Source organism: Homarus americanus, unplaced genomic scaffold (assembly GCF_018991925.1).
Source record: "Homarus americanus isolate GMGI-L3 unplaced genomic scaffold, GMGI_Hamer_2.0 scaffold32583, whole genome shotgun sequence".
Taxonomy (NCBI): domain Eukaryota; kingdom Metazoa; phylum Arthropoda; class Malacostraca; order Decapoda; family Nephropidae; genus Homarus; species Homarus americanus.
In genome coordinates, this window is record NW_024713129.1 from 22,930,637 (window position 1) to 22,956,011 (window position 25,375).

Genomic DNA, 25,375 nt, shown 5'->3' on the forward strand with positions numbered 1-25,375 from the left:
ACCCAGAGCATTGTCATTTACCAATACTTTGTCGTATAAATTTTATAATGCTTAATGATGTAGCTTAAAATAGTGATGTGTACATAGGGTTTTTTTTTTTTTTTTAGAATACCAGGCCTTGATACCAGGAAGTTACTTTGGTTGTGGTAGAATATTTCTCGAGCTCTGTGAAGGACGTTGCAGACACGCAGTACTTGTGATGAGCACTTGTTTAGTAAGCATAGTGTGTGGACACCATCTCTCGGTAAAGGGGATATGTAAGGTTAGGATACCATTCCCCCCATCCCCGTGAACACCAAACCTATGGCCTCTTCTAAGGACCAATCTACGTTTCTCTTTCCTCTTCTGTATAAGTAACTTCTGGCCGTTTTTCTTTCGAAAAACACCGTGACCTTTATTATAATAATGGGCCATTTTTATTTTACTTGTAACTATGTCCAGATATGTTATAAACTATTTTTTATGCACACTTATTAAATTTGGGGTTTATGCTTCACATCGCCACTAGGATACTTTTCAGACTATGGAACCTGTTTTTGCCTGTCAGTTACCTTGTTTATTTAAATACTTTTTTCTCGTTTCCTCGTAACCTACCGAGCTAGAGTTGTCTACCGGGATATTTACACCAACATCCATTAACCTAACCTAGGTTAGTTTAGGATAGATTGTTTGGCTAGTTAATTTGGATTAATGGACGCTACAGTGAAAATATATCGGTAGAGGCCGGGTAGACCAACTCCAGCTCGGCAGATTTTTATTTATTTATTTATTTATGGGTATTAGCCCACCCGGGCAAAGGTCATGGACCCACATCAGGGCTTGGGGGCGAAAATGTAACTATTAAGTCATAGTAATTAAAATTTATAATGAAAATACACAATTAAAAATAACATTAAAATAATAATAACAATAAAGCAATAACACGGATCATATGAAGATCTTCCCCCCCCAAAGTATCCAACTGAAGATCCACCCCCCCACTCGCGCTCATATGAAGATCTTCCCCCCAAAGTATCCAACCTAACCTAACCTAACCTAACCAATAAAAAAATTAATTATAAGAAACTATTAATTATAAAAAAAAATTAATTATAAAAAAAAATTTAATAAAAAAATGAATTATAAAAAAAAATTGATTATTAAAAAAAATTAATTATAAAAAAACAATTATAAAAAAATTAATTATAAAAAAAAATTAATTAAAAAAAACATTAATTATAAAAAAAAAGGTCAGGTTAGATCCTCCCATCCAGGCTTGATCATATGAAGATCCTCCCCCCAAGTAGGTTTGGGGGGGAGGATCTTCATATGATCCGCATCTTTCTCCCACTGCCTTTTCGAGAAGAAACTGTCACTTACTCGTTGTGGGGCATTTCTCCTCCTGATCATTAGCTGGTTCTTGGAGGAGACCACTTTATCCTCCACACTACTCAAAATCGGTTCTGTTGTTTCCACATCAGGGTGACGAAGTCAGTTTCCTGAACATGTCCCAGTGGTGAACAATATCTTTTAAGCCTGAAGAAGACATATGGTCATCACTTTCCTTTTCCTCCTCACCACTGTCTGTTTCTAGCATCTCATCCATTTGTTTCAAGTCTTCAGGAGTAAGCTCCTGCTCATGAGACATCACAAGCTCTTCAACATCATCATCCTCCATTTCCAGTTCCATTGACTGACCATTGGACACAATCTCCTTGTTCAACTCCGTTTCTTCCTCAAATCCCTCAAAATCATGGACTGTTGTTGGCCACAGTGCTTTCCATGCAGAATTCAGGGATCGAATGGAGACTTCTTGCCATGCTGACATGATCAATTTTACATCCTCCAGGATCTTGTATTGTCTTCCAGAACTGTGCCAGTGATAGATCAGGATCAGTGGTAGTTGCCTGATGACACCTTTTGAACATTTTCTTCATGTACAGCTTCTTGAAGTTGCTGATTACATTTTGGTCCATTGGCTGCATAATTGATGTAGTGTTGGGAGGCAAAAACAACACTTTGACAGTCAAATTGAGCCTCCAAAGTGCTGGCAAGTTCGGGGTCATGACCAGGGGCATTATCCAGAAGAAGATTCTTTAAAGGAAGTTTATTGGTGGTTAGGTAACTCTTCACAGAAAGGCAAAACACCTCAACTGCCCATTCATTAAAGAGCTGTCTCGTTACCCATGCCTTACGGTTTGACTTTCAATAAACTCCAAGTTGTCCTCTTGCCACCTTTTGTTGCTTGAACACCCTGGGGTTCTCAGAGTGGTATACAAGCATAGGCTTCAGTCGGAAATCCCCTGAAACATTGGCACCAAGCAATAGAGTGAGACGGTCCTTCATGGGTTTATGCCCCGGTAAAGAAGCTTCTTCCAGAACAGCCCGGTTTCATCCACATTGAAAACTTACTGTGGAAGATAATTCTCTTCATCCATCAGTTCCTTGAACTCTACTACAAATTTTTCAGCTCCGTCTTTATCTGCACTGGCAGCTTCACCATGCCTAACAACACTATAAATGGCACTTCTTTTCTTGAACTTATCGAACCAGCCTTTGCTGGTCCTAAGCTCTCCAAACTCTTGTTTCAGAAGAACTAGGTTGATCTTCCTTCAAATGTTCTACTGAATACAAATGTATTTAATAGAAATGGAATCTCCTTTCATTTGTTTTTCTTTAATCCAAATAAGAAGTAACCTCTGTTTCTGCAATTAATGATCTACCTTTAAAAACACTGGTAGATTTATCTCGCTTTCACTTCTTTAAATTTGTCTTTCTGAGCAATAATTGTAGACACAGTTGATGCCGACATGCCATATTCTTTGCTCAGTACATTGGTTCTAATGCCTTCATGTTTCTTAATAATTTCCTGTTTCATTTGAATTGAAATCGCCTTTCTAGATTTCTTTGGACCCATGCTGGATGCAATACTGTACAGTAATTTCACCAATAAAATTTTAAGTTCACTAACTGTAATTAAAGATTATTTTATTTAAATCAACACTGCACTATATATTATCAATATGTTAAATAAATTTCTGAATGACCAATAATTGTAATGTAAAAACGTAAAAATAATGTGTTCAATAGAGCGACAAACAAGATGTTTCCTCCACTGTAAACAAAGTTAAACAGACGCTTTGGTGGGCGAGTCAATCGCCTTTAGTTAGGCAATTCATCCTCTGAGGAAGCAGAGCCCAACTTGACCAGCTCATCACTGTCTAGTGGTGTGGCTGTTGACCAGGGTTGTTATGATTTAAATCAAATGATTTAAATCACATGATTTAAATTGATTTAAATCAGAGTAAAAAAATCATGATTTAAATATAAATGATTTTTTTACTAATAACGTTTTTTCTTTTTAGTCTACATGATTGAAAAGTACAGGTACTGTATAGGCAATGCAGCAGGCTAATAACATTATTTGGATTTACATAATTATGTACTGTTCTCTCCAGTTTTGCGAAACTTTGATCATATCATAAGGTCTCATTATTAATGTATATATTTACATGAAATATATTGTTAACTAAGATAATAAATACTATTGAAATTCAGAAGAACTGTAGTATTCTCTTCTCCTGGCATTATATATCAGTCAATAAGGAGCAAGGGGCTGTAAATTTTTGCATAGTTAGAGTGAACAGGCTGTAGGCACTAGGCTATACATATTCAGATATTCTATGGATGGATGGAGTAATGTCCATAATGAACCTATTGTATGTATAACTTTAACAGCGGACAACCGTATTTATCTTGTTGACTCTATAGACACAGCTGAATATCTGTTGAAATTAGCTGAATGTGCTACAAAAAAGTGTGAAGACAAATTTGGATGCACAGTAAGAAGCTGTGTAACAGATAATGCTGCTAATATGGCAAAAATGAGAAGTGAATTCGGACAAGACAAATCCATTCAGGGTATAACATATGGTTGCTCTGCACACCTGTTAAATTTGCTTTCACAAGACCTGCAAATCAAGAACATTAAGGAGCACATCACTGAAATCATTAAGTACTTCAGAAATCATTAAGTACTTCAGAAATCATCACATCCCAGGATCTTTGTATAGAAGAGCAGGAGGAACAATGCTAGTACAGGTAATGCCATCAGACACACGATGGAACACTGGGAGACCCTTGTCAAAGTGTGCAATGAAATTAGTGAAGACATTGATAAGAAAATTGAAAGGAAAGTTAATAAGGCATTAAAAAGAACTGCAGAAGACCATTTAGAGAGACATAAGCCTATTGCTGTGGCATTGGACTGTGTCCAGAGAGAACATACCCTATTAAGTGATGCTGTAGAAATCTGGGAAAACTGATATTAAGGAGTATTTAACAGATAAGAAGGATATGGATAATTTAAAAAAAAAAATCAAAGTAGCATTGACACCTGCCCATTTTCTAGCTAATGTGATAGATCCAAGGTATCAGGGCAGACATCTGACTCCTGAGCAGCGAGACATTTCAGAACAGTATGTGTGCGAGTCTCTTCCACATTTCCTTTCAACATTAATGTCCTTCCATGGAAGAAGTGCACCATTTAAAGAGGTCTATTTTGGTAAAGATGATGTAATATCTCTCACCCCTTGCTTGGTGGCAGTATTTTGCCAATGATATGACAGAAAATGTAATGGATGTTCCTAGGCAATTATTTACAGCTGTTGCATCATCAGCAGGGGTTGAGAGAATTTCTTCTACATAAGGATTTGTACACTGCATAAATATCTTGATGCCAATTTTCTGTTTATTATCCTGAATAAGCTTTGGTTGAAAAATACTGTTTTTCGGTTTAAAAATACTGTTTTAATGCAATTAGTAAAAAATTCTAAAAATTTGATTTAAATAAAAAAAATCCGATTTAAATTAAATACATCAATTTTTTTATTTTTTTTTAAATCATGATTTTTTCCAACCTTGCTGTTGACACATCTGACATGCGGGAAACACTGGATGACGGACGTGTCTGCCCAGACGTAGATGGGCCAGCTACCTCAGGAGCTGAAGGAATGGAAAACATTTATTAAATTACGTATTGAATTTCTACCACATAATTATTACATATCGTATACCCAAAATTTAATGTATTTTTCCAAGCAATAAACATTCGGTTTCATAACAAACTCGCCTGATGAGGTTACTGGACGGAAGAATGAGGTGATTTTCTTCTGTTGCTGGGCCATAATCAGTTGATCTAGCAGCTGAGAGTACGTAGATGCAGCCCGATTCAACTCCTCCACCACTTGCATACTGCGTTCCATATCAGGGTCATGTTGCAGTGCAGACTGGGTGGCAGAAGTGACGTACTGCCTAAACTCCCTCAGCTTAGGAATTGTCAGTTCCTTCCCCACTGTTTGGGGCTTATCTGTTGCTTCCTCTTCTTCCTCATGTTTTTCGCTATCTCCAAGACTTCTTCAGAAGTGAGAGGATCCTCCATGCTAACAAGCAGTTCAGTCACATCCTCTTCTTGGATTTCTTGAAATCCTGAATCACCTCTCACTTTCTTAATGAGCTTCATAATGTCTTTCACGTCCTTGCCTTCATTAAAGCCCTTGAAACCATGGACTACCTCAGGCCACAGATTACGCCACACTCCATTTAGTGCAGTTTCTGGCACACTTTTCCACGCAAGTGTGATGTTAGTTATGGCATCTTTGTTGGTGTAGCTCTTCCAAAACGTTGCTGCAGTCATATTGTTGTCCTTGTTCATAGCTTCAGCCATTTGCCTCAAGGTATTCTTGAGATAATATCTCTTGAACAAGGCAATAACACCTTGATCTAGTGGCTGAATAAGTGAAGTCACTTTCGGAGGGAAGAAGGTCAAGTTTACGTCATTATTCACACTGCACAGGTGTTTGGAGTGGCTAGATGCGTTGTCCATGAGAACCAAGGCCTTGTTGCTAAGGTTCAATTTTTTTTTTAACATTTTCGATGAATGGGGTGGCATGACTAATGTACCACTCATTGAAAATATCAGAAGTCATCCATGACTACTTGTTTGATCGCCAAATTACAGGAAGTTTCGAGATTTGCACATTTTTCAAGGCATGAGGTCTAGCCGAGTGGTGGATGACGAGTGGCTTCATTCGTGCGGTGCCTGATGCGTTCGTCATGAGGAGAATCGTCAGTCTGCCCTTGTTGACCTTAAACCCTGGTGCTTTTTCTTCACTCTTCATTAGATAGGTTTTCTTGGGCATTCTTTTCCAATACAGTCCAGTTTCATCACAAATCCACACTTGGCAAGAATAACCATTTTCTAACGCTATATCCTTCATAACTTTCTTCATATCCTCAGCCGCCTCCGCATCGGGAGCTGCAGCTTCACCTGAAAGCGTCACATTCCGTAGCCCCGTCGTTTTGATAAATTTGTACAGCCAGCCTGTACTTGCTGTGAACTTACTGTCTTTGATGGACTTCCCTTCCTTTTCAAGTATCCAAGACTGTATTTCGTAGGCTTGGTTTTGCAGCTTGGGGCCAGTGAGAGGAAGTTTTCGTCGCTGCATGCCTTCTACCCATAACTTAAGTGCTTCTTCCATCTCACCATACATAGCAACATCTGGTGAAGCATAGGCTGCTCTAATTTTCTTCTCGTTGAGCTTTATAGTGAGGACAGAGCTCTCCGACATTCCAAATTGACGTCCACACTTGAAGCACCATTTCCACGCTGCAGTGCTTCCAGCACCTTGATTTTCTGCTCCAGTGTAATTGCTTGCCTTGATTTCTTGGCCTGTGGGGTAGTTAATGATGTAGTAGCTGGCCTCGTGGACATAATGGTGATGGTTGATACACGTTGTAGAAGAGAGTGTCACACAGTATGTCCGTTCACTAGAGCTTCAGCGTGAGAACTGAGGATATGGGAGGGTGGCGGGCAGCCGTGTAGCGTGTCCAGAGACGCGTCTGGTGGGAAACATTAGGTGCAAAATTTAAAATATGATGCGCCTTGATTGTCTCGTGCAAAATAGGAAAGATTCTTTTTAAATTAAAACATTTTTCTTAATAGTGGATATCGCTTTAAATCAATAATCTTAAATCGATTTGCGCTAAATCGACGTTCTACTGTAGTAAGAGAAATGACTGAGACCCTGCAATTGTGTGTAAATGAGGCAGAAACTCAGTTCAGCAACCTGGGACTTGGTCATTATTTTTGTGATGCCATATGGCTGCAGGGTCTACCATTAGACATCACATTATGCTTCCAATATCTTCCCAGGCGGTATTATCTCCCTGTTTGGTAGCTGCCTACTACTTGCATACTATGATAGCACCGTTTACTGTAGAGTGATCCCTCGGTTAACGAGATTTCGGTTAACGAGTTACCTTCCATAAGATTCTTAACTTCAGTTAACGAGCAATCCCCCGATTAACGATTTTTTTACGAGCCGACCTCAACATGTTTTCGCTTGCATTTGGCGGTCCACCAGCTGTAGTCTTAGTCCGCCAATACAGTAATCGGTTCTAGGGCTTAAATTCCTTACTATTTTAGTAAATATCAAGAAGTTTATAATATTCAATAATTTTAAAAGTTTTATATTAAATTTTTTAGTCATTTTAACAATTATTGAACATAATTGAAGTATAGGAAGCTAATTTTTTGCCCGCCATACAGCCTGTCAACACACCATACAGGCGTCAGTCTCTGTCTTTTCAGTGGAGGTAACATCTTGCTTGAGACTCAACTAAATGCTTTTTTCTGTTTCCAAGCAAATTATTGGTCAATTTGAAATTTATTTTACATATTTACAATACCGTATATAATGCAGTGCAGTGTTGATTTAAAGAAAATAATCTTGAATTACACCAAGAGAACTAAAATTTTATGGGTGAAATGACACCATGGGGTGACTTCTCTTCCACCCCAATGCCTTCTCTTCTCCATTCTCCTCCACCCCCATTCTAATTCCCATCATCATCATCCAGGAGCCTTCTACATACACACCTCAAAGTAAGTGTACTTTACTGCATTTTTTGTTGATTTTAGGCAATTTTCGGTGAGCTGGAACCAATTACCCAAAAACCCGTTGAAACAATGGTTTCGGTTAATGATTTTTTCGGTTAACGAGCAACCTTCTAGAACGAATTGTGCTCGTTAACCGAGGGACCACTGTATATACTGTAGACCCTCCTACATACTGTACTTGGTAGATAAGTGACTATCAGTGGGTTATAGGCTTTTCTTTTCTTTTCTTTTCAAACTCCGATTAGCCATTCACTTTAAAGATAACTGAAAATTGGCTGAAGTGTTAGGCAGTAATGCTAGTAGTATACTGCATATTAATGTGGTCACTAATCCTAAGGGTGGGGGGTTACCTAATACAGTCTCTCCTCGACTTACGACGGGGTTCCGTCCCGACGACCAGGTCGAAAGGCGAAAATAATAACATAAAAATTCTAAACGGGTGTCTTTTTCTTCTCCCACTTTTATGCTTGCCAGCCATTTTAAAGGGAATTACAAACAAAAATTTTGTCAGTACACAGTGCAATCACTAACGTCGGGACTCGAAAATACGTAATGTGAAAAATATTTAATACGACCATGGCCGTCATACTGTATGTCCGGGTTGTCGTAAGTCAAATGTCGTAAGTCGAGGAGAAACTGTACTTACTCTAAGGTCGCTGCCACCAGGGCAGTAGGTAGCAGACTGAGCAAGCTAGGCACTGTGAGTTCGTTTTTTTTTTCATTAATCAAATCTAGAGTGGAAGGAAGGGTGGAACACTGACCAAGACTAAACTAATTTATTTCCTAACCAAAAAAATATTGCATTGTCACAATACAAAAATAGTTGACCTTCCCCAAATGATTATCAAGGTCACTGCACCACAACAAAATACCCGACCTTCTCCCTATAATTATTTAAGGTCCTCTCTCTTCATAACAAATCATTGACTTCCTTACATAGGTCATTCTTTCCTACAATATCACCCAAAAATACTCACTAGCACCAACATATCAAAATAGCACCAAATGCAACATACACTCAACACATATAGGTACTGAACTCCTTCGTCGCACCAAGGTACACATTATAGGTACCCATCTCGCACTACTCTTGATAGGTAGATGAGGTCCTTCTTAGGCAATCATGCCAGGACTGTTTCAGCGTCTGGAATCATGGGGTCGCTTAAGTGGCAACTGCGAAGCACTTCAAATAAAACAATCATTTTCGCTTATCCTGGGTGTTGATGTGTGTGATGGTCCTGGGTTCATAATGGAGGTTGCATAGTGGCTCTAAGCAGTACACACCACACCAGGTGGGTTCCTCAAAGTAGAGCAGTGGTGGTTGCTAGGCCACACATCCCCGACCAGCACTGGCGTTCCTCCGCTCATATATGGGTAAACCTGTGTGTAAGAAGTGACGCCCGACTGAGAATAATGCCTGAGGGGCTTTTGTATCACTACACAACATTATCAAATCTATTAAGTCACTTTATAACATTAGGCAAAACTTTAAGATGTATATAAAATGCTAGATAGCCTCTTTAAGTACTCTGGTGTAGTACCAGCTGTAGTACACTGACCTGTGTGTTAGTAGCCATAGAGCGATGCCTCTGCGCACACTGAATAGGCCTAGGGTACCATTGCCTAAATTTTCACTTTCATTGGGCCCCCACACACTTTCTCATATATTGTGACTTTATGCCTTATAATTACATACCTTAATTCTAAATTACATACTAAAGTAAGTGTCCAGTTTGTCAGTTCCTGGGGAAATTACTTTGGCTATCTCTTAACCCAAAACTGTAGCTGTGGGCATTTTTAGGCACCAGAACAAACAAAGCCTTGGCTCTTGCCTTGGGTATATCTACCTCACTTTAATCTGTATAGTATAGGGACCATTCATCCACACTGCAAATATTTAACACATTCATAAGATTCTAGAATCATTGCACGGTCGTGGTTATTTGTCACATGGGGTAACGTTGTGTATTAAGCTCACACCGAGGTACATAAGATATTTTCTTTGGAGTATATTTTATGGATCAACCCCAACACCTCACATATGTCTGATACATTTATCCCTTTCCCAGAACATTGCTCTCGTTTGTGTTCATCTGATACTCGCGGTAGCTATGTTCACTGATCGTACACAGATGTAAATATTATGACCTTTAGATACAGTATACACCCAGTTACACTTGTTCATTTATAGTATACTACTCCATATCAATTGGGCCTTCCCAATCATCATATAGATACCTTGAGTTCTTAATACTATCAGTACACATGCTTATTACTGTACACTATATGCCAGTACTTTGGTACAAATCTCATAAAACAACATACAGCATGCGAGTTACCCCTTCCAAAGGCTTACCACTTTCTGTGACGCCACAAGTGCTGTGAATTTGAATGTTATGTAGCATATTATGAATCATAAGAGATTATAGAGACTAGTACTGATGTGTGCAGTACAGCAGGCTGATGGTGTATAGATCTTTCATTCATCCACCCATGTTGACAAGTCTCCTTGCTCGTAGATGTGTATCATCTCTGTAAGAAGTGCACAATACATGTACCTAATTAAAGTCTGAAAGGTGTTGGCAGCATACAGGAATTAGGGCAAAGATTAAAATTGTACGAGGAAAGTTATATTACTGTTTCTCAAGATACCTGTCTAGGTGCACATAATAATGATGACATAAGATAAACAGAAGGTCATTATTGTCACTAAATAGCAGCATAATGTATAATGTATCTACCTGTATATGGAATCCCTTTTTTTTGGTGGGGGGCATCCCTCTACATCCTTGTGTAAGATGAAGCGCAGAATCGTTTACAGCGCCCAACAGGGAAGCTTGCTAAATTCATGCTTGCCTTTGTCTCATGAGTTAAGGGCATAGAAGCCTGAGGAGTCAGTGGCTTATGTCATCAAGTTATCGGAAGCTCCAACAACTCCCTGAATACGAATTCGCAACTTTCGATTTACACCAGGTACCTACTTTACTGCTAGGTGAACAGGGACTAATGGGGGCTAGGAAGTAAGTCCAAACAACTTCCACCGGCCCGGGAATCGAACCTGTGACATCTCGCTTGCGAGGCAAGAACGGTACCGCTTCTACCACCGGTCCCCTAATCCCTCACATTATCCTTTTGTCATATACTGTACAGTACAGTCAGTTCTGCTATAACGCGATAGTTGTGTTCTTGTAAAGCCTCGCGTTTTAGAAATTTGTGCAATAGAAATAACAGGGCTTATGGAGAAAATAGGGTTAGGTGCAGATTACTCGAAATAAAATAAAAATTAGTAGTTAGCCTAACACAAAGGATAGCACAGTCTAAATAAATGTTACATTCATATCTAATAATGAAATCATACAGTAAATGTTACACTTTACTGAGAAAAAATATGAATATAACTTGATGGGGGAGAAGGTTGATGTTGGAGTCATGCAGACAGGATTTGACAGTTGTCATCATCATCATGAGGTGCAGTTTTGGTTGCATGGGAGGGACAAAAAAAATGTCTAATTCCAGAAGTGGGTGGCTGTGGTTCAGTGTCTTCAGACTCGTTCAGACTGCCTCTTGTGGGTTAACTTAAATAAGACGTCTAATGTTTGCTGCTTTGCCGTCTTTCTTCTTTCACAAAGAAGCTGTTCATAAGGTGCCCAAAAAGATTTAACACCACGAACTGCAATCCTGCTCCTTTCTGCATTGTTGTCATTGTCTTCCAAGAGCTGCAACTGCTTATCAACTTCCCTCAGGATAGAAGACAAATTAAAAATTTGGTCTAAGGTGTAGCCGTCTTCCTGAATCAATTTCTTTACAGTGGGAGGATATGCCCGCGCACTTGCTTTGTCGGCACTTGCTGCTTCACCACATAACTTTACATTATGAAACGCATAGGTGTTCTTAAAACCAGAAAACCATCCACTACTAGCAGTACAGGCAATCACATCAGCAGGATTTTCAGCTTTTTTCTTTAGGACCTCATACATTGATAAGGCTTTCTCTTTAATGGTGAGGAAGCTGGTCCCAGATCGCTTTTTCGTTTGATCTTCTATCCAAACACTTAGAAGCCATTCCATCTCCTCAAGTTCCTTTGGCCGTGATCTCACACTTTTGCTAGCACTCAAGGTTTTTCCAGCAATACAGCTTGCTTTAATCTTTCCTGCATTGTCTCTAATGGTGCGTAAAGTAGACTCCTTTATTCCCGTTACACGCACAATATCACATGTTCTTTCCTTTTTTTCAAACCTCTTGACAACATCAAGCTTTTCTTCAAGTGTTATAGCCTTTCTTTTACGATCACCACCAGAAATGCGATCACCAGAACGCTTCCCGGAGTTATTCTTCTTTTCCATAGTCACAAAATTGGAGAAACGGTAATAAAAAATCACTGAGGACGCTTAAAAATTTCCCACGTGTTTCAAGCTGATCGTGTGTTATGTAAACAGAGCGCGGGTGTAAAACGCTACGTATTTTGTTTTTCTCTTATTTAAAATTTTACAATTTACATATACTGTACAGGTATACTGTATACTGTACTTAAATATTACATAAATTATTTCTGCAATTCTTCACAAACAAAACGCAAATCAATTGAACATCAATTTAGACGATTGTCGTGGACAGTCGTATGATAATGCTGCCAATATGAGGGGAAAGTGCAATGGTATGAAAGCTCATATTTTGGAGAAAAACAGTTTAAGTACATTTGTACCTTGTTGTGCACATTCACCTAATTTAGTTGCAAAATCAGCTGCTAGTGCATGCCCAGCAGCAGATTATTTATTTGATTTCATCCAAGAACTGGACAATTTTTTCACACCCTCAACGTGGCATTACGATGTCCTGAGAACAGCATTATCTGAAGGAAAGTTCCTGATGCTAAAGTCACTGAGGAAACACGCTGGTCATGCAGATATGATGCTGTCAGAGCACTTGTGTGCGGTTACTAAAAAATAGATAGTTTAGAAAAAATGGATCTGTTAAGGAGCAGAAAGACGTCATACAAAATGCTGCAAACAAACTTCATAAGCAGATGCTGAGACTGGAAACGACCTTCTATGCTGTCTTTTGGAATGACATCCTACAAAGATTCACTGTGACGAGCAAACTTAAGATCCAAAACTAATTCTTCAGTCAGCAGTAAATTCTCTGGTTTCCTTGAAATGTTTCGTTGAAAAAAAGCGAGACAGTTTTGAAGCCAATGAGAAAAAAAGCAAAAAATCTGGCAGGAAGCACTGAGTTTGTCCATTCAGGTCGTCAGAGGCGATCAAACGTACGGCTCGCTCCACTGGATTATGGACGTTCAAGTGAAGTGGATCTCGGTCCAAGAGACAATTTCTGAACAAAATGCTTCCTCACAGTCATTGATCACCTAGTGGTATCCCTAAACGAAAGGATTTCTGCGTACACATTGGTGAAGGATCACTTCGGCTTGAGTAATCTGGAAACCATGTCAGCCGATGCCATTCATTCTGCTTCAGAAAATCTAATGCAAACTCATGGAAAAGATATTGATGAAAACATCTCCAATGAAATGATTCAATTCTCGTCTCTGGTAAAGTTGCATGCAAAAGCTGCGGGTGTTCCCAATGAGTCGTTTTATTACAGAATTATAAAGGAAAACGATGGCTTACAATAGGCTTTTCCAAATGTAGAAACGGTTTTGAGGATATACAGCGGGGTATGCTATAACGAATCTAATTGGTTCTGAAACCTTGTTCGTTATAGCAGTCGTTCGTTATAGGAATAATTCGTTCCAGGCCCCCAAATACAACCACTTAACACTGAAAAATATAATATAAAATTGTAAAAATTGTAAAAAAAAAGTGCATAAATATGCATCTAAACCCCTGAAATAAAGAATATCATTAATACTTGTAATAAAAAAACAATAAATTAGTAAAAAAAAAAAAAAAAAAATTCGTTGTAGGAGTTACGTTCGTTATAGCATTCTCAATTTTATAGGTAAAACTGTTTGTTATAGGAATATTCGTAGTAGAATCAATTCGTTACAGCATACCCTACTGTATCTGGTGCTAATGGTCTCCAATTTTACCAGGGAGCGTTCCTTCTCAAAAATGAAACTGATCCAAAACAGCCTGCGGACCACGATGCGCCAGGAGAGACTCGACAATCTGATGCTATTAAGCACAGAGTCAGACATTTCAAGAGAACTTCCATTTGACAATGTGATACATTTATTTGCTAGAAAAAATCACGAAAAGTGCATTTGTAAATGAATGTATACACTTTCTTTGAATGGAATAAATAATTTGTAAATGTGTCATTATTACTAGATTTTATTGTTTTTATGGACCTTGGATATTACTTACATTTATTTTCAGTTGTCAGCAGGGGGGGGGGGGGCCACTGCTAGGTGTCGCCGAGGGCCCCTTAATCCGTCACTGAACATGGGATGTTGGTTTTCGGGGTGCACTTGTACATGTTAAGTTGTACATTATGTTATTTGGGGTCCATGCTTGATTGCAACAGAGTACATGGTTTTCTGCATCTTTCCACTTGAATGTTTGTTGGATTAAGTAGTTTCATCTAGGATGGGGGCATAAAACTTTTTCAGTACAGTACAGTTCCCTAAATTTGCTGTTTGTTAGATTTTAGAGTAATACTATACAGTACATGTTTTTCTTACCCATTGTAATTACTAGATCTTCATCTTCTGTTTCGTATTCACCTACCATATACAGTATTTCGGCAGATAAGACGACACTCGAGTCATCAAAATACCAACCCAAAACCAGGAGCCGTCTTTAGGCCAGATACAAAATGCAAAAGTTGACCCTAAAGTTCTGTACAAATTACCTTCATGATATGGGGCAGCTGTTGTAGTGTTCACAATTTTTATATACTGTATCTCTAAAATCCATATACGTACCGATATGATGTTAAACCAATGAAACCATCCATTGTATTAGAGATACTGCACTTTTTAAAGCTTTTATTACATTCTCTACTTTCACTTCATCCCATGCTTTGATCACAAACTTGCACAACACATAAAGTGATGCAACACGCATAGCCCCACTTTTTGTATAGGATTTTTTGCCATCCATCATCCAATTATTCCATTCATCATGCACATGATCTTCAAATGGCTTGTTCAGGCTAATGTCCAGTGGTTGCAGTACAGAAGTCAAGCCACCAGTTGAGTCAAAGTTGACTTCGTCATCATGACACTTAGGCAAGTAAACAATATGGTCATCAACCTTAACATACCTCTACCGAAGATAATCTACACGTGGTATTTACCTTATTACTGTATATGCCTCTGGTAACATAATTCAGGTGATTTACTGGTAATACATTGAACATGCGAAGTATTTAATACATTACACATATAAACGTATTGTAGGTTTGGTGGTCATTGACCTAAACGTTACCACAGGTGGCTTGGCAGTTCAGGGAATCATTTTATACTACAGATGAGCTAAAACCATGAAATTTTGACTGAAATTTGGGGCTCGTCTTATCCGAAGGTCGCCTAATCCGCCATAATATACGATAAATTCTGTAATTCTCCTTGGGAGTTGTTTACATTGATTAATTTAAGGTTGGTGTTCAACAACTAGCCAGTCACCTGATTGATTAGTCTAATTTTTTAACCATTTTTTCTTGTAAGCAGTTGTTCCATTCAGTTGAAATTAAAACTCGGAACTCTCGATAGTTCTTAGAATTGAGCAGCACAGTACCTGGTTTTGATTTTGGATGTGTAAGCATTTTGGCCCTTCGGTGATGGTGGTTATCAACACGGGTTGTCTTTCAACTTTGATTTGACCTTATCACCAAAAATCTAAATTCATTATTTATAATTTACAAGATCTACTGTATATACAGTACTGTCTGAGCTGATCATAGTTTTTCTTTCTTTTCTTTTAATTCTTTCACCATGTAAGCTAGACAATATTATATCAGTGACCATCTTAATATCTTGACAGAAAAGTGAGGGTGAGAAGGAGAGTCTTGAGTCATCAGTCCCCTCTTCATCATCTGTGTCAGAGACTCGGCCAGACACCCCCGAGACTACCTCGGCTCACTCGTCCTCTCCAGAGCCACCTCACACCCAAAGTCCTACCACATCCAGTCCAGAGATGTTTAAGTCACCCATCAAGCAGACAGAGTACCTCAATGGTAAATATATATTGTATTTGGTTAAGAAAAGTAATTTGTTCACAAGATGGATTGTAAAAGATTGTTGGTTCACAGCAACTGGAGAGAACTGCAGTTTGAAGGGGTACAATATCAAAATAATTTTATAAAGGAGTACTGTATACATATGTGGAATAATTAATTGAAGCAATACAGATGTGAAAGTTTTAACAAGTAGAAACCATAAGCTCTCAAAATTAAAGCCTCTATTCTTGTTTAATATTTCAAGAACTGTTACTCTTGGGTTTTATGTGTAAGCTCCTGTGCGGTCTAATTATGTACACAAGTGTGAACATTGTTTGCATGTACTGTGTGATGCTATCTTTAAGGGATTATAAAAAAGATACAGGCTTGTGGAAGCATTTATTTAAATTATGAGCTGGTTGTGGAAAATAATTCTCACCTGGGATTGTATGGCCAGTAGTGATATCTCTGTTAGCCGGAACAATCGGTGCAGAGCACTTCCAGGAATGAGAGATTTCCAGGTAACGAGACATCAAAGCTGGAAAAAATCCCTCATCCCTGGAATTTTCCAGGTACCGGAAAATTTTTCTCTGAATTTCCAGAAAATGCGCCAGATTTTCATCTCTCAAACCCGGAAAAAACTCCATCCCTGGAATATTATGGCCATCAGGAAAATTTTCTTGGAAATTTTCTGGAAAATGTGCTCCTCGGAAAATTGTTCCCGAGGCCGGAATTTTCTGGAAAATTCGGGCTTTGGGAATGATTTTCCGAGAAAACTCAATTCCAGCTATCGGAGATATTACTTCACATTAGGATATGGAGGCGGTGTAAAACAGTGTTGAATCACAAATGTTAGACATTTTAAAGCTGGTTTCTTGATACCATATACTATACCAGGTACAGTACATTATTATCCTGTGACACCTAGAAGAGGAAATAAAACATTATGATCAAAAGTTAAGTTACATCAAAACTATTGTTTGTAGATGTCGGATATTTACTGTGTGTAATATTTCAGGCCCTGATCAGATAATACCAACTGACTGCATCAAGACATGGGAACCATCTGGGGTTACAAAATTGAAGATTGGTGACCAAGGTCCATCAGCACACACCCCAGTGTCTGTCCCCACTCTCCTGAAGAAGGCTGCTGAAAAGTGAGTGGTGTTGTGCATGCTACAATTTTCAAGCAGTGATATATGTATAGCTAACTGCTCATTTGATTTGATTGATTTTGCCAAGTCTGTCCTGTTTCTTTGATAAGTTGTATAATATACTTGATTTTAAATTTGTTTGATCATGGGTATTAATGTTCTACCTATCTGCTGTTCACACATGTCATTATACTTCAATGTTTTATTATGTTTCATTATATTACATTAGTTGATGTTCATCCTTAAGCCTTCACATTTGAGTGTTTTCTGTGCACTAAAAATGTAGCTACTGTACCTTGATGATGCCATAGCTCAATGGACCATGAATTTTTTTCCTCTCGCCTGAATGTCTTCTAAAATTTCTTGTCATTTGTCATGACCTGTTCATTACAGTCTGCACTTCAGACATAAATAAGATGTTCTGCAAGATATTTATATTCTGGTTACTGTAGGTACCCCAACACAAATGCTCTGTGTGTTAAGAGAGGTGGCGAATGGAGGTACACCACCTACAGTGAATACTATGAACAAGTTCGCATTGCAGCAAAAGGCTTCATCAAGCTGGGTCTTGAACCCAACCATGGAGTGTGTATCCTTGGTTTCAATTCGCCGGAATGGTTTATTGCAGACCTGGCTGCCATCTTTGCTGGGTAAGTAGCCCACCCTCTCCTCCTCCAGTCAAATGTTGGAACTAATCTGAAATGTGTGTATGCTTTTAAAGTAAATCAATTACAGTAGTGTTACTTGCTCTATGATTAGATTATTTCCGATTTCTCTTAACTGCTTAATCCTCTCGGCCTCGGAGCCTGAGACATGTACGTTTATGAAAACTTACACTCGGCCTCGGAAGTTTTTGCCGAAAAATCAATTCAATTTCAATTGTTTATTCCTTGATAGAGGAAGCGGGATCCTAGTGCTGTCACTAGGTACCCCTGTACAATGACACCAGAAGCATCTGGCAAGTGTGACAAGTATATACAGTATAAATATTATAAAGGGGCTTACTAAAGCCAAAGGAAGGAAGGATGTTCCTTTAACACATAATCAATGTACAAAATATATGGCCAGTATGGGGAGGATCATCGTGTCTCCGTCAGGGGGTCGTGGAGTGGTGGTCCAGCAGGCGTCACAGAAGCGTTGTGTGTGGGGACATCTTAGGAGGGCGGAAAAATCATTTGTTTTTCTTTATTTTTTTCGGTGCTCATTTCACTGCCATGGATTTGTTTTATTAATTGTAATGGGGTCTCTTTTAGCATAAAGTTGTCTGAAAAATTGTATGAAATCATTAAAAAAATAGAACATTCTTGAAATTTAAGCCACTTTTTTCAAGTAGAAGTTGAGAAAGTTGGGAAATGTTTAGTAACCTCTCGATATCCATTCACATTTTCCTTGTATTATGGTGTTCATTGATATGTACTATAACCCAAATAAAGAACAGCTTGTAGCATATCGTGGTATAAGGAAAAATATTGTAACACAAACTCGTGGAATAATTAAAGGGCCAAGCGGCACACACCCTCCTCTCGCTCTGTTGGCCAGAGCGACACTGGCTCCATGCTGCACTGCCAAGCACCTGATGACCAAGACCGTCTTGGGGAAGGTAATAAGGCCCACACAAAGAAAATGACATCTGTCAAATTATTTCCAAAGTTCAGTCAGTTTCACTTAATAGTTTTTCAGTTATTTGAAAATATAGCCCAAACACATTGGCGTCGCGAGGTAGAGCGTAATTTTTTTCGCCTTTTATGTTCGATGCCACAATGGTGTCATGTGAGGCTGAGAGGGTTAATACAGCCAACCCTCATCAAATGGGAACTACTGCACCCTCATTTGCTTGTGATTGAAAAAAAATGCAACAGTTTTTCAGAGATGGAAAAATTTTAATGTTTGGCTGGTTCATTGTTGCTGGGATGAATGTTGTACAGTATGTTTACCAGGCAGGTGTACCCATGCTACACACTGTCAGTATGACTTGTGAAGTGATGAGTACTGTACAGTATACTAGTGTTTCTGATCTTAATTCCTTGATGTTTTTCCGGAGTATTACTCTCTAATTATAATGGCACCTAAACATAACACTGTACATCTGAAGAAAATCCCTACGGTGGTGATTTTAGTGCAGAAAGTGGAAGTGTTAGAGGAGTGGACAAGAATTTGAGTGTGAAAGAATCAATATTTAGAACACTACACAGTATTTATAGTTTTCAGGAAAAGTCCATGCCAGTGTGTTTGGACGACCAAAATGGTAGAAATAGAGTTTGTTTTATGTTAGTTTGGTTGAATTTTAATAAATTTTGTGTTTCATAATGTAAATGTAAATATTTTCAAAGATGTATTGTACAGTCTTCAAACACTTTCCTCTTAACTCCTGAGGCCTGTAAGATATTAATTTACTACGTGTAATTTTTCAAGATTTTAACCAGTATTCAACAAAGATAGGCTGTACAGTATTACAGGGGGGTCTCTTGGTTACGAACTGGTTTCGTTCCTGAGGACATTATTAAGTCAGATTTGTACGTAAGTCGGAACACATGCTATGTGCATACTCTGTACTTACAGAACAATGTTTAAAATCCCACTATATCATAGCCTAAGTACTTATATATATTTAAAATCACTTAATTTAAGGCAAAGGAAAAAATAGAATGACAAAATACAGCAAATAAAAGTAAGAATATGACCGAGTAAATAAAGTACTCTAAATTTAAAATTTAAGTTTAACCCCGTTCATATCGGCGGGCATTCGTAAGTCGGGGACCCCCTGTACTCTACTCCTACCAGCTTGTGTTTTCTGTTCATACATAAGACTTGTAAAACACTGGTATGAAAAAATATCAGGGTTTTAATCAAATTTTGTTTAGAAGTTGCATATTTTCTAGGTAAATTAAGAAGTGTAATAGGCATCTTGTCTGTATATTCTAGAATCATTACTCATTGAAATTTTACATGCACAAAATAATAATCTGTAAATAAGCACCATCTTTAGTGTCATGGTATTTATTCCATAGAACCCAAGCTTGGGAATTCTATTTATATGGGAGAAGTAATTGACCTCTTGTGTATTTATTACAATTAATAAAACCTTGGTACAATTTGTTCCTTCATTTAATAGTACAGGTAATTGATTTAGGCTTGAAGAGGAAAAGCAACATGTCTTGGGATCTGGCTTTATTTAGTTTATTTAATGTGCATACATATTTTGTTTACTTATTAAACTCATTTTCAGAGGATTTGCTGCAGGCATCTATACAACAAACTCTCCTGAAGCATGTGAGCACTGTGCTCGCAATTGTGAAGCACAAATCTTTGTGGTTGAAGATCAAAAGCAATTAGAGAAGGTACTCAAGATTCGAGGGCGTCTACCTACGCTACATACAATTATCCAGTACTCTGGCAAGCCAACCGTCGAAGGTGTTCTTAGCTGGGAGAACGTTATGGATCTGGGTAAAGAGCAGCCAGATAAAGCTCTAGAAAACAGGTTGAGACGAATTGCAGTCAATAAGTGCTGCACTCTAATTTATACCTCTGGTACCACTGGTCTACCCAAAGGTGTTATGCTCAGCCATGACAACATCACTTGGAATGCACATGCCAACTGTATTAATGGAGACTTTCATGCTGGCAGAGAGACATTAGTAAGCTACTTGCCATTGTCCCATGTTGCTGCACAAATGGCTGACATTTATGTTACCATGTATTCAGGTGCCTCTTGCTACTTTGCAATGCCAGATGCCTTAAAAGGCAGCCTTGGTCAGACCTTGAAGGAAGTAAAACCAACCAGATTCTTAGGTGTTCCACGCGTGTGGGAAAAGATATACGAGAAAATGATGGAAGTTGGTCGGAAAACAACTGGGGTGAAAAAGTCAATTGCTACCTGGGCTAAATCACTTGGATTGGAAACAAATATGCGCAAACAAAGGCAGGATTTCTCAAAGCCATTTGGATATTCAGTAGCCAATGCTATAGTTTTTAAGAAGATAAAAGGAGTGCTAGGACTCGATCGATGTGAACTTTTCCTCTCTGGTGCAGCACCAATTGCACCAGAAATTGTCAAATACTTCCACAGCCTTGATATTCCTCTTACAGAAATCTACGGTATGTCTGAATCAAGTGGTCCCCATACTATAGGCTTGGAGAAAGCCTTCAAATTGGGCAGTTGTGGGCGTACTGTTCCAGGTTGCTACACAAAGTTAGAGAACCCAGATAAGGAGGGTAATGGTGAGGTGTGCATGGGTGGTCGCCATATATCCATGGGCTATATGAAAATGGAAGAGAAGACGCATGAGGCTATTGACGATGAAGGCTGGCTCCACAGTGGTGATATTGGCCGACTTGACGGTGATGGGTTTTTGTTTATTACTGGCCGTATTAAGGAAATTATCATCACTGCTGGTGGTGAAAACATTGCTCCTGTGCTCATTGAAGACAACCTAAAGGCTGAATTGCCTTGCCTCAGCAACAGCATGCTTATCGGTGATAAGCGGAAGTTCCTCTCTGTTCTCTTGACTTTAAAGGTAAGAATATTTTCTTGAAGGTATTTTTTTTGTAGCATTGGATATAGTTCAAAACTGAGGGAGAATGGATTCACATTTGGGAAGATTGCAAGTTTAATAGAGGGTGACAATTAATGATGAATAGCCTAACTTCAAAATAGCAGCTGCAGTACAATTGTAGAATATTTTAAGCAGCTGCAAAATGTAACAGATGACAGGCAGAGCTAACCGACTTGGATTGTTGAGGAATAGAATGCACAAGACTACTAGAGTGATTGAGAGGAAGTGAGACAAGCTGTAAGTAAGCTTAAGAATGGGTTATGTGAATGAATGGAGTTGCTTTAAAAAAGTTAATTTACATAATTCTAATAATAAAAGTAATTGTAAATTATTGGTAGCTAATTTTGTTAGTTTTGTAATTAGCTTGTCCTGAAATGTAAAATTTGAGGAACTACAAATCTTTTGCAGACTGAGCTGAATCACGACACTGGTGAACCCTTGGAGGCACTGACTCCGTCTTGCATAGAATGGTGTCGCAGTATTGGATCATTTGCCAAAACCATACAGGATGTGTTAGCAGGGCCTGATGCTAATATCATGAGATCAATTCAAGATGGCATTGATCGTGCAAATAAATTGGCTCCATCTAATGCTCAAAGAATTCAAAAATGGACCATTCTCCCCAAAGACTTTTCCTTGCCTGGTGGAGAGCTTGGTAAGTTTAAAAAAAAAAAAAAAAAAATATATATATATATATATATATATATATATATATATATATATATATATATATATATATATATATATATATATATATATATATATATATCAATAATGAAAACGTGGATAAGATAAATCTTGATAAAATCACACGGGAAAGGGAAACAACGAGCACCTTAGCTTTCGTCTTTATTCAAGACATCTTCAGAGGCAACTGGATTACATGGACAGAGAGAGGCTTAAATATATAGGGTGACCTTAAAAACATGAGGTCAGGTCATAATGATGTCATCCACTAATCCCCACACCAACACACACGTAGAGGAGCTTAAGAGAAGGGGGGTGACGTGACTAGTCAGGTCAGGTCAAAAATAAGGGACCCACTAAATAACTATCATACATCTAGATCAAAGGTTTTCAAAGCATTTTTAACCTTGGGCCACTGACAAATAAATTTATGTAACATATCAGTTTTGAACTGACCATCACTAAGGTTTATTGATTTTAATTCCTTAATCAAACTAGCTTCAACCAGAAGTCTTTCTGTGACACAAGATGATTTAAATACTTCTAAGCTTTTTTCCCAAGCAATGGGATGATTATTATTCCTAACATGAATGAACAAGGCACTGCACTGTACTTATGTTGTTTGATTTTGAGCTGCACACACACACACACCCTCCAACAGACACACACACCCTCCAACAGACACACACACATTTTCTCTCTCTCTCTCTCTCTCTCTCTCTCTCTCTCTCTTTCAATGGCTCATGTCCCAAAGCTTCCAAGCATGTATCTATTATGTGAATCAATGTTGGTCACAGTATTATTACACCAGTTTTAGGTATTGTTATTAATCTTGAGTTTTAACATTTACAGCCCTACTATTTGTTAGGAACCATAATACAGTAATGTGGTTTTAGCTGTTCCTTCTATATGGATAGCATACGATCTAACACCCTCCAGGTAGAATATGGTGTCGGTAATGTTGTATCTGTAACCGATAGGTTTTTATGATACATGTTGACCTTTTGTAGTCTTCTAAAATAGCATCTCTTACTTCAACAGGACCAACCATGAAATTGAAACGGCCAGTTGTCTCACAAAAATACTGCGAAACCATAGAAAGGTTTTATGAAATCTGAACAAATCTGTAAGTTATGACTGATGCTTGCAGGCATTTGTGTGATGTAGCTCAAATTTTTGTGATGTGGATATATTTAACATGGATTTTCTCATGTAATTAACTTTCTTCAGGAAATGGTTTGTAAACACTGTATTTATTCTTTAAAAGGCATTAATTCTAACAGCAAAAAATCTCATGGTGCATTTAAACCTTATACAGTATATGTAAAAATATTAACTGATCTTGCCATATGCCATTTCATGCAGTGCCTTGTAATAAAAAGTTGGTTATGGATTGGAATGGCAATGTATATGTGTGATGTGATACGTCTTGCAGGGCTGTGTGAATCTTGTAATATAGGTTGTATTTTTAATTTCATTAAAACAATGTGCAATGCAAGTCCCAGTTCAGTGTATGTTGTAAATACTTAAATGCACGAAGCTGGGACCAGGTATGTCATAAAGCCATTCTCAAAAACTGTCGTCAGATTTGTGTTGCTTAACTATTCATCAGAAATTAGTGGAAGAAATAATTGAAATTGTAATTATTTGGAGTACATTTCAAAAGTAATACTGTATGAAGAAGCACAGGAAACAAAAATACTTCCCAAGTTTTGGAGATGGTTGTTTGATACCTTTAATTATAGGAAAACTTAACTGGCCTTCATACAGAGCAGTTGAGTTCTAATATTGATGAGTATGACCAATAGATAATTTTAGGGACAAGAAATTTAAGTACTTATGTTAAAGTTTAAGGATTGTAATTAAAATGTCATGTAAAATCACCAACAAAATACTGTACTCTAGACATGTCTGGTAGCATCTGAAAAAACAGACATGCATAAAGGCCAAAAGTCATGCCTTGCTTTATAGAACACGGGATAAGAGACTGAAACTTTGTGACACGATCTGAATGTCTGTATCGGTACAGTACAATAGTGCTACCAGTAGCGTTGAGAGTACTTTGTTGGCTACTGTACCAGCTGTTAGTGTGATACTGTTTGTAATGCTGATCTTGGAGAATTAAGAAACTTATTTATATTTGGAAAGCACATGCTATTGGCATGATAATCGGTACATTTATGAACAAAAGTCCTGTTGCCTCTTATCAACGAACCCCAAGATTCAGACACTGATGAATTATTCTGTCCATAAATGCTTCAAATTCTAAGGGTTCTTGAAGCAGCAGAAGAGGCAACAGGACTTTTGCTCAGAACTGTACATGACTGCACTCCTATTTATGCTGCCAGATATGATGCAAATTTATATCTTATGTATCATACTATACTGTATATATGGATAATCTTAAGTAAATGAAAAGCAATTTTTGATTGTTTTTATTCCAAAATTAATACAAATTGTTAATACTGACAGACTTGCCTCTCCCACAGAGTGATCAAATCCTTGCACCACCCATTTTATAAGGGGGTCTCATTTAGGAGAATTTTTTTTTTCTCTGGCAACATGTATCTATGTACCAAAGGTGAGTTTAATTCAGTTGAAAATACAGTAATGAAATATGAGGTTGAAAACTGTGTAACTGGCACTCCCAATGCTTACTACAGCAGACGATGGAAGTCCATATTAAGGAACTTTTAATGCTTTGTCACATGAAATGAAAATTCAAAGCAATTTTTTTTTTCATAACTTTTTATATATTTGTCTTTCTTGCTGTAAATATACTGTACATTATCTTCTACAATGGCGTTCATGTGTGAATCCCACATTAGTGACCAATCATAGGCCACAATTTATTGAAATGGTTAATTTTATTAAATACTGTATATACAGTGGTCCCTCGGTTAACGAGATTTCGGTTAACGAGT

The 25,375-nt window shown here is 38.0% G+C and overlaps 1 protein-coding gene across 3 annotated transcripts in view; it reads left to right on the forward strand.

Annotated features, from left to right (window-relative positions):
• LOC121869433 (long-chain-fatty-acid--CoA ligase ACSBG2-like) overlaps positions 1-24,875 on the forward strand; it is a 39,915-nt gene extending 15,040 nt beyond the window's left edge. For all 3 annotated transcript variants that reach the window (XM_042370781.1, XM_042370789.1, XM_042370797.1), the window contains 6 exons: positions 15,883-16,075; positions 17,076-17,214; positions 17,664-17,861; positions 20,438-21,725; positions 22,173-22,419; positions 23,493-24,875. In XM_042370781.1, coding sequence (XP_042226715.1) covers positions 15,883-16,075; positions 17,076-17,214; positions 17,664-17,861; positions 20,438-21,725; positions 22,173-22,419; positions 23,493-23,569 — 2,142 coding nt within the window. In that variant the 3' untranslated portion in view covers positions 23,570-24,875. The remainder of the gene's footprint in view (positions 1-15,882; positions 16,076-17,075; positions 17,215-17,663; positions 17,862-20,437; positions 21,726-22,172; positions 22,420-23,492) is intronic.
• Positions 24,876-25,375: the final 500 nt, after the last annotated feature.